General features: G+C 39.1%; 1 protein-coding gene across 1 annotated transcript; it reads left to right on the top strand.

Moving 5' to 3' along the window:
- Positions 1-207: 207 nt before the first annotated feature.
- LOC311300832 (protein rolling stone) lies at positions 208-3,928 on the top strand. The gene is made up of 2 exons (XM_084425442.1): positions 208-343; positions 3,073-3,928. The coding sequence occupies exons 1-2, from the start codon at positions 259-261 to the stop codon at positions 3,705-3,707; spliced, it is 720 nt and encodes a 239-aa protein (XP_084281568.1). The 5' UTR covers positions 208-258; the 3' UTR covers positions 3,708-3,928.
- The last annotated feature ends 10,390 nt before the right edge of the window (positions 3,929-14,318 follow it).

Genomic DNA, 14,318 nt, shown 5'->3' with positions numbered 1-14,318 from the left:
ATCAGCAGTGCAATGATGCTGAAGACATTGAATGCATACATGTATTAAACGTCAACTTCAAAAATCCATTATAATGAGGAGTGAAATGTGAGGCTGAAATAACTTGTCTCTTATTTCCAGTGGGATATTCCTCCATTGATATGGCTTCTGTACAGAGGTTTTATGCTGGTCTACACCATCAGCTGGTTGATCCACATGGTTCTTCTCTTCAACACACCTAAATTCCTAATTTATCTCAGCCATATCTCATACTGTCTCATGGTGATCTACTATCTGGTTGCTTTCTGTAATCTGGCCTGGGCTTTCTTGAAGGTCAGATGCTCCTCTCTCAGAATGAAAAGAGGTAATGTTGTTGCACAATGCTCCACTGATCACTGATACCCAATTGATCTGAGAAACGCACAATGACCCCATGAAGCATCTGTACACACTATCTGAATGTCACTATATTAAAGGTAGGGTAGGTAATCCTTTTTCTAAAAAAGAAACATTCCAAATTTGTTTAAACTGTCTTTATATACCAATACATAATTAAAATGTAAGTACTCTGAAAAAGAAAATATAAAAATCGAGTGACTGTAGACCTTTTAATCTGCAATAAACACAGCTCATTATTTCCATTCACTCCCACCCCCTCCCTTCTGAGCTCCTTCCAAAGCCACGCCCCCAAAACACATGAACGCGCGACGCCAAACGCTCAGGCTCAGCTGGAACAAGACGCATTTATTACCTGAGACGAGTGGAGAGGAAGGAGCGCAGTGCATACAGTGACATCATGTCAGAATCACATGTAATAAAATACCTAACTTTATCACTATGAATATAAACAAATAAGATTTCTTTTAGTACTCACTATCAAGCTAGCATATCGATACTGGTAAAGTTTCATTCGGTAACGAGCTATATTTATAAGGCAAAACTAAAAACAGGTTGCATTGATACACGTTTTTCCATTACCATCAGTTACACTGTGATGAAGGTGAATTTCGTGTAAGATTCATAACATATACGGTGTTTTGCATGTAAGAGTTTCCATGATGAAAACATTGTTGACTCTAATGAAGACTAACGTACACTCCGAGTCCGGAGACAAGTACCGCATCGTCGGTTCGAGGACAGGTCCGGGGTTGAGGGCGAAGCAGAGGAGGTCGTTCAAGAGTGCGGGCAGGGTCCGAGGAAGTAGTTTTTGCCTTGTTTGCCTTCGCTGACTGCATATGCAGGTGCTTTGAGCTGAATATTTCCGGGAACGGTGACATGTGATGAGTGCACGCAGGGCAGCGCGCGCAGTGGGGCTCGGGCACGAGACATGAAGGCATCTGATTGGTTCTTTACACTCGGACCGAGTGGCAGTGATTGGTCAGAGTTTTTACTGTCCTGCAGCTGCTACAGAGGTCTGATTTTTTTCATTCCTTTTTCTGAACACATAATGTATTGACTACTCTCAGGATGGAAGGACCATTTCACCCAGTATAAAAAAAAGTGTTTCTGAACAGGATTACCTACTCTACCTTTAATAGGGCTTAATTTAAATTACGTACATGTGAGCCGTAAAAGCTGTTACGCTGGCGAACTCAGAGGCGTTTCAGATGGTGATGCTAACCTCACAAGAGAGAGTTCAAATGTTAATTTCCATTGTTTTCTCAGAGACTCGCAGTTCTTCCAGTTTTCCCAGTCTTACAAAACCATCTGTTTTGTATCATCTCTTTCCCTCTTCCCCCATTACTTCATTCTGAGATCACCAAAATTCACCCAGAAATCTTTATGGTTTAATGTGAGTTATTATCATACAGTATTATACATGTTTGGTATCATTTGAAATGTCTCAGTGCGACTGGTACAAAGGTCTCATTCTCCACAGAAGTCAACCAAAAGGTAATAACGTTTTTAAGAGTTTAGAGAGAACTCGCACACAGAGGGTGTGTCTTCCAGGCAAAGGGCATCCTGCTCGCAAAAGATGTAAACTCTGAATGGAAATTCCCATTGTTAGCAAATGTTTCCATGTGAAAGAAGTTTCTGTCTATATAAAGAACTGCAACAAGAGGCTCAGGGCGATTTGTAATGAGATCGGCCCATAATGTTGAGTGTCTCTCACATTATGGTCACATATCGATCAGGTTTGTGATCGTGAGATCCGCGTAAACGGCCGACGCGAGACTTTCTGAGCGACATAGATTCCTAATGAACGAGTAAAATATAAAGGAAAGAGTTAAATAGAACAATCAAATGTATTGCTAAACTATTACATAAATTACCAATTGGCAATCTAACCTAAATTCGAGGTCGTGAAAAAATGGAGTCAGATAAAAGCTTTAATGGAATTAAATTAGCCTACTTTGACACGCGGAAAGACAGTAACACGCAGAGACCTTCACCCGTCCTATCGGAAACAGGAAATACAACATAAAAGTCACATGGAACAAAAGCATCAAGAATGTATTAAAAAACTACAAATCTGTTATTAATGTTTTGCAATGCATTTTCCAGCAAAGTTGTGTTTATGAATTCAGGGAGTTACATTAGCTGTAAGTTTCAGATTGCTGCAATGAAATGTTTTCTCAAAAAAAAAAAAATAAATAAATAAAATAGTAAAGATAACTTAACATTTAATTAAATATATAAATATTATTTCTTGCAAATATAAAAATACATCATTCTTTTTGGTGGAACCAGCGAAAGAGCAAGACAATTTTTTTTAACTGTACAGAATTACTTCAGTCTTTATTAAACAATCAAATGTATTATTGAGTCCTGATTAGATCACAATATAAAGCATTAACCCCTGGGTTCACAGACAAGGCTTAAGTCTAGTCCCTGACTAAAATGCATTGTTCAGCTGTTTTAACTGAAAGCAAATTGCATTGATCTTAAAATATGTCAGTGGCATTTTTTGTCTCAAGATGCACACCAGTAATGTTTTTTTTTTTTTTCTAAGGCACATTTATAAAAGCTACTTAGATGTCATAATTAAACCGAGGCCTAATCCTGACTTAATCTAAGCCTTGTCTGTGAAACCAGGGTAAACTAAATGTCATCTGTGTTCAAATGCTTTAATGGAGTCCTTTCCTCCAGTAGGAGACCGAAGTGAGTGTGAGACCCTCCTCAGTCCTCCGGTCGCTTCTCTCTGTCTGCAGTGGTTCCTACATTCTGTGATGGGCTGCAGTTCATTAACCGTCACCTTTCTCTACTGGACCCTAATCCACACCTCGAACCAGGACTCCCTCACAAACACCCACATCCATGCCATCAACAGCATCCAGACCACCGTGGATCTGCTGTTGTCCTCTACACCCGTTAATCTCACCCACCTCCTCTACACTGTGCTGGCAGGAGTCCTTTATCTCATATTTGTTGTTGTTTATTGGCTAATGGGCTGCACCAACGAGTCTGATGAACCCTACATCTACCGCATTCTTGATTTGAGTGGGCGCCCCCTAGTGGCGACACTTTGCATGCTGGGAGTTCTTCTGCTTTGTTTGCCATCCTGCCACTTTGTGCTGTGGAACATGCAGTTGCTGAGGGAGTGGGTGGTGAGCAGGGAGAGAGTGAGGAGAATGGCTCTGAAGAGAGAGGTTTGGTGGTGGGTGAAGGTGTCTGGAGGAGCAACCTTTGACCTCGTGCCTTCCCTGGATCCAGCAGCCTCTGTGTTTGAGGCTAGAGGACAGCCAATGATGGAGGGCCAGCAGTCACAATCCATCACTCTAGTTTGAAGGAGTTTCTGGTCTGTCTGAATCTACATTTTCCTATTTTAGCCAGCATATCTTGATTATTCTGTAGTATCTTCTTTCAAAACTCACTCAGAGCTCTTTAGTGGACTTGACTCTGTTGATCCAAATGTGCATGGTTGCTTGTTGAGATCTGAAATGCCCTCAAATACTTTGACATTTGCTTGAAGTGTTTACATTTTTCAGGGAAATCAACCCACACTGTTAAAAAAAGGAGAAAAAACGATCTGTGAAATCTTATGGTAAATGGAATTTATTTCTGTGATGGTTTTCAGCAGTTATGCTGACGTCAAGCACTAGAGGTCAGCAGTGTCCTCTTAGTCAAGTCCACACTGAAAATCTCAAATTTAAAATGTAATTTTATTTTTTTATTTGATGCAACATCAAAAAGAATGCTTAAGATTTAAGCCATTTAGGTTGATTTAGTCTGATTTATATATATTAATTTTTTTTTTTTTTTTTTACTAAAATTGTTTTTTTATTAAAGTACACTTTTGAACCACATTGTATCTTTAATTGGACTTGAAAGATCACTTTAGAGTTCAGAATTCAATTGGTCTTGGGTGAAGTCATAATTCAGCACTTTTTTGAGCATAAATTCTCATTATTGTAATATTTAATTTCTTCATATGTAAAATAATTACATTGTATTTGAGATTAAGTTACTCTCAAAGTCAAAGCAAATGCATTAATGATTGAATCCCTGTATAGTTGAATGCAGCGGTGTTGCCCCCTCGTCTGGTCAGTGTGGTGGAGTGGGAGTGTGTATGCGCTGTGCGGTACAATAACACTCATGCTGTGTTGAGAGGGGTCGTGACAGCGGCACACAACAGTCTTTAGCCTGAGTCATTACTTGTTTTTGGTCTCTCATGTCTGGCATCATCGTGACCCCTCACTGAATCAAAGAGTTCAGTATCTGTCTGTGTGATTCAGAGCTTAGTCAGAGATGATGCTACTGTTGCTAGTGTTTCTTATGTGTGTGCATTTGTGTGTCTGCTTTTATGATTCATTATAGAATCACATTTGCTCAAATATTATAATGTACATTATTATGTAATTCATATTATATCCCTGTACTTATACCTGTAATTGTCATTAGATGTTAAAACATCAACTTATGCATGCTCCTGAAATTCCAATAAAAGTTCATACATTAGGAATGATTGATTTCCCTTGACATTCAAAAAGTTTTGTTCCTGATGTTCCGATTTATAGTTTAGACACGTTTCTCTTGGGTTCTGGGTCCGTCTCTTGGGTTCTGTAACAAACCGCTTGTCTTGACTTGTTGTTATGCAGCCCTTACAAATTCACACATATTTCCCCAGTGTTTTTGAACTGAATCATTGTAGTCAGGACACACACACACACACACACACACACAAAAAAAATCCTTTTATCTGATAATTGATAACACACCAAGACTCCTATAAATGAATTCAAATAAGCATGCGTAACATTCTTTTCAGATGACATGTATTTTTGGGACGGAGCATGTTTATCACTCAGAGTTTGTTTCCCTTTAAAGAGCATTGATCTGTGGACCAAGACCCACAAGACCAAGGTCTGTGTACATGTGAGTTTGTTTTAGATGAGAGGTGAGGATGAGAGGTGAACTCTTTATGAAAGCATCTAATACCAGTTTTGTTCGGTTCTACTTGTTCTACTTTCTTGTCTTGATTGATTTGAAATGTCACTGATGAATGATACAACAAGGCTTAAACCTCATAGTTAATATCCAGTGAAAGGATATCCAGCTCTACCATACTGTACACCAAAGAGAGAGTCTCTTATAAAACAAAAATTGTTCCAGATCCAGCCTTTGGAGCTGATTAGACTTTTGAGAATAATTTTTTATTGTTGTTGGGAAAATTGTGAGAAATTGAGGTCACTCTAAAGTTCTTCCTATGTTCAGATTTGTTGGTTTGAAATGAGCTTTTTGTTGCAGTCATCGAGTGAGAGGTGTATTTACTCAAACTTTTTGAACTGACCTAGAAGCCCTCCAGATTTCCAAGAATCATATCGCTTAGTTTCCCATTGACTTTCATTTGTCCTATTTAGTGGTCTGAGATGGATAGTTACATGTTTCTATAAAATACTGTATCTGTCCAGGTCAAATAATGATAAAAGACATGATATAAAAGTTGTGACACAAAACATCTGTTAGCTACTGTATATTTGACAGCACTGAACCTACATCTATTTACCTTAGTTTACATGTCATAGGCCTACTAGTTCTTCTAGCAGAAAGATGCTCTCAAAATTCTGGCCAGTTGATACATAGAATATCAAAATCAACTGCAGGCTGTAGATCCTTTTCCTATTTAGCACCCAAACTCTGGAACAGTCTTCCTAGCCTTGTTCGGAAAGCAGACACACTCTGTCAGTTTAAATCTAGACTTAAATCGCATCTCTTTAACCTGGCATACACATAACACATTATCACATTTCTATAATTTCATATCTGATAAAGGATTGTTAGGCTGCATGAATTAGGTCAACCGGAGCCGGGAACACTTCCCATAACACCAGATGTACTTGTAACATCGTAAGAAGAATGGCATCTACACTAATATTGGTCCCTCTGTTTATCCCGAGGTTATCGTAGTCAGCCGACCAGACCAGCTTCGTCTCCATAGCGGCGTGATGAATCTGATCTTCAAGCAAAAGGAACTGGATAAAATATTTAAATGCTACTGATCCATAATCGGATTTCTGACTTGTGATGCAGCCTGGATCATGATCACACCATTGACCAGAGGAGAACTGGCTCCCCGAGCAAGGTTATTTTCTCCATTCTGTCACTGATGGAGTTTGGGTTCCTTGCCGCTGTCGCCTCTGGCTTGCTTAGCTGGGGTTAGTTCACCCAAAAATGAAAATTCTGTCAGTAATTACTCACCCTCATGTTGTTCTAACCCCGCAAACCTTTTGTTCATCTTCGGAACACAAATGAAGATATTTTTGATGAAATCTGAGAGCTGGCTCACTCCATAGGCTGATAGGTAATTTCATTCTGCTGGTCCAGAAGAGTTATTAAAGACATTGGTAAAATAGTCCAAGTGACTACAGTGGCTCAACCTCAAGTTTATCAAGCGACGAGAATACTTTTTGTGCGAAAATAAATAAATAAAAGAACTACTTTATTCAACTATTCATTTTCTTGCGTATGGGCCTCTGATGTGAGTTCATGAGAGCAACACGACACATGCGCGTGAAATGAGAAGATGACGCTCACGATCATTTGATGGGAAAGTGTGAAAGGTAAGCCATTCATTTTGCGGCACTGGTAAGGCATTTTTACGTTTTCTTGTTGGTTTCTCACGATTCGGACATCCAGGAAATGCACAGTTTAGAACCATTTTAAACACTACATCGAGACACATCTGCGTCATCTTCTCAGTTCTCGCGCATGAACTCACTCAGAGGCCCACACGGAAGAAAATGAATAGTTGAATAAAGTCGTTCGTTTGTTTGTTTTTCGCACAAAAAGTATTCTCGTCGCTTGATAAACTTAAAATATTGAGCCACTGTAGTCACTTGGACTATTTTAACGATGTCTTTACTAACTTTTCTGGACCAGCAGAATGAAATTACCTTGCAGCCTATGGAGGAGTGATCCAGCTCTCAGATTTCATCAAAAATATCTTCATTTGTGTTCCGAAGATGAACGAAAGTCTTGGTTGGAACAACATGAGGGAGAGTAATTACTGACAGAATTTTCATTTTTGGGTGAACTAACCCTTTAATACTCAGCAATATTACTGATTTGACTGCACTGACACTATTGGATGAGAACTGAACTGGACGATGACATCACTGTTTTCTGCAGAACTGCTTTATAGATGAAATGAAAAATCTAATAATTGATGATCTTTACAATGGAACTGAATCAACACTGAACTGACTTCAGCTGAACAACGGCACTATTTTCTTTTAGAGCTGCTGTATGTTTGAATCATTAAATCATTTTCCTGTTATCACTGCTTTGATACAATCTGTATTGAATAAAGCGCTATAGAAATAAAGGGTGACTTGACTTAATGCTAATAATGTTAATATACACTCACCTAAAGGATTATTAGGAACACCTGTTCAATTTCTCATTAATGCAATTATCTAATCAACCAATCACGTGGCAGTTGCTTCAATGCATTTAGGGGTGTGGTCCTGGTCAAGACAATCTCCTGAACTCCAAACTGAATGTCAGAATGGGAAAGAAAGGTGATTTAAGCAATTTTGAGCGTGGCATGGTTGTTGGTGCCAGACGGGCCGGTCTGAGTATTTCACAATCTGCTCAGTTACTGGGATTTTCACGCACAACCATTTCTAGGGTTTACAAAGAATGATGTGAAAAGGGAAAAACATCCAGTATGCGGCAGTCCTGTGGGCGAAAATGCCTTGTTGATGCTAGAGGTCAGAGGAGAATGGGCCGACTGATTCAAGCTGATAGAAGAGCAACTTTGACTGAAATAACCACTCGTTACAACCGAGGTATGCAGCAAAGCATTTGTGAAGCCACAACACGCACAACCTTGAGGCGGATGGGCTACAACAGCAGAAGACCCCACCGGGTACCACTCATCTCCACTACAAATAGGAAAAAGAGGCTACAATTTGCACGAGCTCACCAAAATTGGACAGTTGAAGACTGGAAAAATATTGCCTGGTCTGATGAGTCTCGATTTCTGTTGAGACATTCAGATGGTAGAGTCAGAATTTGGCGTAAACAGAATGAGAACATGGATCCATCATGCCTTGTTACCACTGTGCAGGCTGGTGGTGGTGGTGTAATGGTGTGGGGGATGTTTTCTTGGCACACTTTAGGCCCCTTAGTGCCAATTGGGCATCGTTTAAATGCCACGGCCTACCTGAGCATTGTTTCTGACCATGTCCATCCCTTTATGACCACCATGTACCCATCCTCTGATGGCTACTTCCAGCAGGATAATGCACCATGTCACAAAGCTCGAATCATATGAGTTCACTGTACTAAAATGGCCCCCACAGTCACCAGATCTCAACCCAATAGAGCATCTTTGGGATGTGGTGGAACGGGAGCTTCGTGCCCTGGATGTGCATCCCACAAATCTCCATCAACTGCAAGATGCTATCCTACCAATATGGGCCAACATTTCTAAAGAATGCTTTCAGCACCTTGTTGAATCAATGCCACGTAGAATTAAGGCAGTTCTGAAGGCGAAAGGGGGTCAAACACAGTATTAGTATGGTGTTCCTAATAATCCTTTAGGTGAGTGTATATAAATGTATACATTTTATGTATTATGTTTTGTTTTTATATATATTATATAAGCTTTCCCGTTTTCATTTCATGCACAAATGACCTATTAAGTGTTTTTCTGTTGTGTTTTAAAACAATGTGGTGGTGGCAGCATAAGTGGATAATGATTAGTTCTGACAACTTAAAGTTAGCAGGTTCAAACCCCAGTATGCTTTATTATCTGAAGACGTACTGTGTTTCCTTCACCATTATCCGCTTGAGCAAAACACTTCAGCCCAGCATGCTTCAGGGAAACTGAACCTGCTCTTTGTGCATTGCATGTTTCGGCCCGTTCACTCCAAGGACCATAACTATAACGATAAAGATATTTCTATAAACCGTTCTAAATATAAAAGAATAGCAGAGTGCTCACCACAACTATAACGATAATGGCAGAGAGGAACGATATCGTTGGAATCACTTTCAGAATGATTTTTTCCAGGTGATGGACAATAAAAACAATGACATCCAATCACTCAAATTTCTATGGCTCAGATCCATCCTTCAGTTCATTCATTTAATGATTTGCCTGTAGCACAAATGTTGGTTTCACACTGGTAAACTTGGTGTCTTCAGTTTGGACTCAGTGTTCCTTGGCCTTCCCATGCATTCCCATCACTGTGTGAGTCCACTGAGCTTGTGACGGAGACCCTGCTGAAGTTCCGCACATTGCTGTTTAATGAACTGTAAGTTGACGAGAGATGCTGATTAACAAAGGTAAGCTTGTTAGTCCTTATTTTTCCTTTGGGTTTATAACTGTTGCTGCTGATTAGAGATGTCTGATTGTGTGATACGCTCATTAATTTTGTGCTTTGTGATTATCTCATTCTTCTAGATGCAGCTGGAGTCTTGCTAATAGTAATGTCACATTTAACTCCCATATAGATATATATAAATTGAAACGCCCCCGTTTGGCCCCTCGTGGCGCCAGGCCTGCATGTACTGTAAGGTATCAAAGAGTTCTCTTCTGTTAAGTTTTTTGTGTGGTAGATTTTTATGGTAATTAAAAGTACTTTTTATGTAACAGTAATAGGAGAATTAAACGTAACACTGTAAGACTGAAAAATAAATGCTTGTAATATTGAGCAGATGACGTGACCCTCTCGCATATGGGAAATGTATTTAGAAACGTGCTGTTTTACAAGTGTTTTGTTGTGGGGATGTTAATAGGTTGTTGTCCAGATTTTAAACAGGTCACCCAGTCAGGAGTCCACGTGAGCGTCCGCCCACCGCTCTCTGCAAACAGTACGTTACGAATCAAACCTGTAACTCTAAGAAAAAATAGACAGTTGCGAAATTAGTTTCACAATCAAAGGAGGGGATGGACTGTGTTGGTCAAAAGTTCTGCTCCAAACCTGAAAAAGCTGAATTTTACAGACTGATGCTGAGCACAGAAGATCTCTGTTGATCCTAGAACAACATTCTAATCAACCGATCAGATTTAAGGGACAAGTTTACAGTTTATGTCAAGTTTAGGCTTATAGGCTTTGGACAGGAATACTGTTCCAAGATCAACAAAGTATGTTGATTCTGGAACGTCTTAATTGGCAAAATCACTAATCTATAGATAGATAGATAGATAGATAGATGTTTTTCATTTCCTCTGCAGTCATTTCTCTCAGTATATCTGAGTGATGGCCACTGGCACAGGTTTGATAACACGGTTAAGAGCTCGGCCAAAATCAATGAAAGCCTTGCCATTAAAATAAACCAGCAACCCAACAATACATCGCCATGGTAACGCTCACCACAGCAGTTGGAAAGGGCAGGTGAAGGATAATCTGACACTACATACAGACATGATTTGTTGCATTTATCGTGCTCGACCGCGGTCACAATTCTCATGATATTAGGAAGACGAGTTTCCTCCAGCCTCCACAACTCAATTGAGTACACATGAGCCCGCTGAACCTGTGAGGAAGCAGAGGTCAGCATTAATATGAGGTACTATTAGGTTTCCTGTAGGGTGATTGGATTTTACGTAAGGTGAACATTTTGTCTAAGAAAAATAATCCATTTGTTGCATCACAGAAAAAAAAAAAGTGTTGACATCAAAAGATAATAATAATAATAATAATTCGTTACATTTATATAGCGCTTTTTCTGAGACCTCAAAGCGCTTTACATATGGAAGGGGGGAATCTCCTCAACCACCACCAATGTGCAGCATCCACTTGGATGATGCGACGGCAGCCATATTGCGCCAGAACGCCCACCACACACCAGCTTATTGGTGGAGAGGAGACAGTGATGAAGCCAATCAGTGTATGGGGATGATTAGGAGGCCATGATGGACAGAGGCCAAGGGGCAAATTTGGCCAGGATGCCGGGGTTACACCCCTACTCTTTTTCGAAGGACATCCTGGGATTTTTAATGACCACAGAGAGTCAGGACCTCGGTTTAACGTCTCATCCGAAAGACGGAAGATGTTTCAAAACAGCACAAATGTACCAGCACTAAGTAAACCAACATTTGTTTTTTTTGTTGACTAATGACACATCCGGTTTGCAATAAATTGACAGAACATGCTGTCCGTATCTGGCTGATCATGTTAAACCTTGAACTGATGGCAACAGTTGTGCTATTGTTTGATTTCTATTCTACAATAACTGTCCTTTGTTCATCACTCTTTAAAAAACACAGTACATTTTACATCTTAATTTTTTAAAGGATTACTTAAAGTATTTTAAGGAGATTTTCTAGTTTTACTAAGGTTCAATGAGAAAACTTGAAAACTGATTGATCCAAATTAAGCAAGCAGAATATATATATATATATATACACACACACACACACACACACACACACACACACACATATATATATATATATTTATATGTGTGTGTGTGTATAAACTACATGTGAGTGGTGCTTTGAGTACTGAGTAATATTAACTACATGTACTTACCACCCAGACAACAACATAGTGTCGACCCAGATCCGGCCCACATCTGCTACGCGTGGAATCCACACTGGGGCCGAGACACTATTGCTGTCTGGGTATAGAGTTACGATTAGGGTTTGGGTTTGGGTTAGTTATTACTGTTATTACTATAGTAAGTACATGTAGTAGCGTGTACTAAGCCACATTAAAAGTGTTACCAAAAACTCTTTACCCAAGTTACTATATTTACTATATTAGTGATATATTTAGCGATATTCCCTATACCCACTCCCTATTTTTTTAAAAACATTTATTTACAATTTATTGCATGAAAATTATGAACAAAACAGTTTTATACCATATTTAGAGATAAAGTGCCCATCTTGGTTACAATTCACTTCGATATTCCACTTTAGACATTCTACTAACTATAAGTAACATGTACATGTCAACTAGGCCTAACTCTCATTAGAGTATTAGTAGACTGTCAGTAGACTGTTAGGTTATGGTTAGGTGTTAGGGTTCGGGTTAGGAGAATAAGTTGACTTGTAGTTGCCAAGTTACTTATAGTCAGTTAGAGTGAATGTCTGTTGGGGGACCAACAAAATAAATTGTGAGCAAATATTAAGCAGACAGTCTACTAATACTCTAATGACAGTTAGTTGACATGTAGCTGCAAAGTTACTTATAGTTAGTAGAATGTCTAAAGTGGACTATCGAAGTGTTATTATCTTTACCCTGAAATTTTTTGCATGTTTATGTATTGATCATTCAAACAATGAAACAGTCTTCACTCTCTCACATCAGTTAGTGACTGTTCTCTGAGACTCATCCACTCTTCTGGCCGGGGAACTGGAGTGAGGCTCGGCTGTAGAGTCAGGAGGGCACGTTTACCCTCAGATTTACCCACGGAAACATTCCATTAAAGTCATTAGTCTGGTCGAGCGGAACTGTACAGAGCTTTTGACAGCACTGGCAGATGTTAATTTACCGCTGACTGTGAGACACATGCAAAAGCCACTGTGTTGTTTTCTGTGATGGAAAGGCAGCTGCTCAGTCTTCCATTAGTGGGAAGGGTGAGGAACACAGGCTTATTGGAAAAACCTACTTTGTAAACGAATATATTTTGAAGTTTGCTTCACTTTACCAGCTCCATATGTCCAGTTTTACTGACGTAGCCTACTAAGCTTGCTCGGTAGCTCAGCTGTACAGAATTGCACGACTTGTGATGCGGAGAGCCGGGGACGAGCCACGGTGAAAGAGCTCAAAGACAAGAGTTCAAAAACAAGCTAAATCGGCATGGTTATGATTGCGTTTTTTCACATTTGCTTTTGTAAACACTATCGCGTAGGTTTAGGGTTTAGCGTAGGTGTACGTTATTTGTGTACCGGGCATTTCAGTTCAGAACTGCGGTGATAGCCTGATACAAACTCGAACGTAATAAAACCTTAGCATATTTAATATGTTCCGGAAAAATGCCTTAAAATCATGGTGGAAGTGTTATTTCAGTATTATATATATATATATATATATATATATATATAATTTAAGATATTTTTTTTGTCATTTTTTATGCGCTTTTGACATTTTTATAGTGTTTATTAGCTTAGCTTAGCTTTAGTTTTAGGATTAGTTTTTGTTTTATTTCTAGTTTGTTTTATTTAAGTTAGTAAAAACATGTTTGCCAGGCCAAGTTTTAGCTAACTTTTTAATTTAAGTGTTTCATCTAGCCTGCTATTTATTTCAATTAACACATTTTTATGAATTATAATTAGGCTAACATTTTTTTTAAATTTTTTTTTAATTAGTTTTAGATTTAGTTAACAGTAACACTAGTGGCAAGTTTTGCGCAGTCAAGCATGACTCATAAATTCTTCAGAAAGTAAAAATGATGTTTATCACAATCATTAATAATCTTTACTGATTAATTAACAGGTCAATAACATTTCTACAGCACTGCATGTGGATTTAGCAGACAGCCAATGGGTTCTCTCCCATGACGTTCACGCTCTGCTAAATTCAGGTGGCGTTCCATGGCACAAATAGTTGGAGTGTTGGTGAACAGCTGCAGTGGCGGAGGCCTATCCATCTAACCTCTGCTGACCCCAGACACTCATGTACACACACACTTCCAGCACTATATTTAAACCTAATGGAGACAACGGGACACTAGACATCTGCTGAACGCCAGTAGAATGGATCATCCCGATCTAATGTGAAAATAGACACTCGTTCACAGACACAGATAGAGGGACAGACGAGGGTTTATGGGGCGCGTTGGCAGTATGTATTCTCAGCTCTAAAAACACTATTTCAATGTACTTTAGGGTCCTGATTGATTTGATAATGTTGTGCTGTTTAATAACTTCAAATCACAGTTTTATAATGTAATTAAATGTATAATAAAAGTGTTATTTAATTGCGTTAATTGTTTTA

Source organism: Rutilus rutilus (assembly GCF_951802725.1).
Source record: "Rutilus rutilus genome assembly, chromosome: 12".
In the NCBI taxonomy this organism is placed as follows: Eukaryota; Metazoa; Chordata; class Actinopteri; order Cypriniformes; family Leuciscidae; genus Rutilus; species Rutilus rutilus.
The sequence above is the reverse complement of the archived record's forward strand: the minus strand, read 5'-3'. Positions and strand labels throughout refer to the sequence as shown.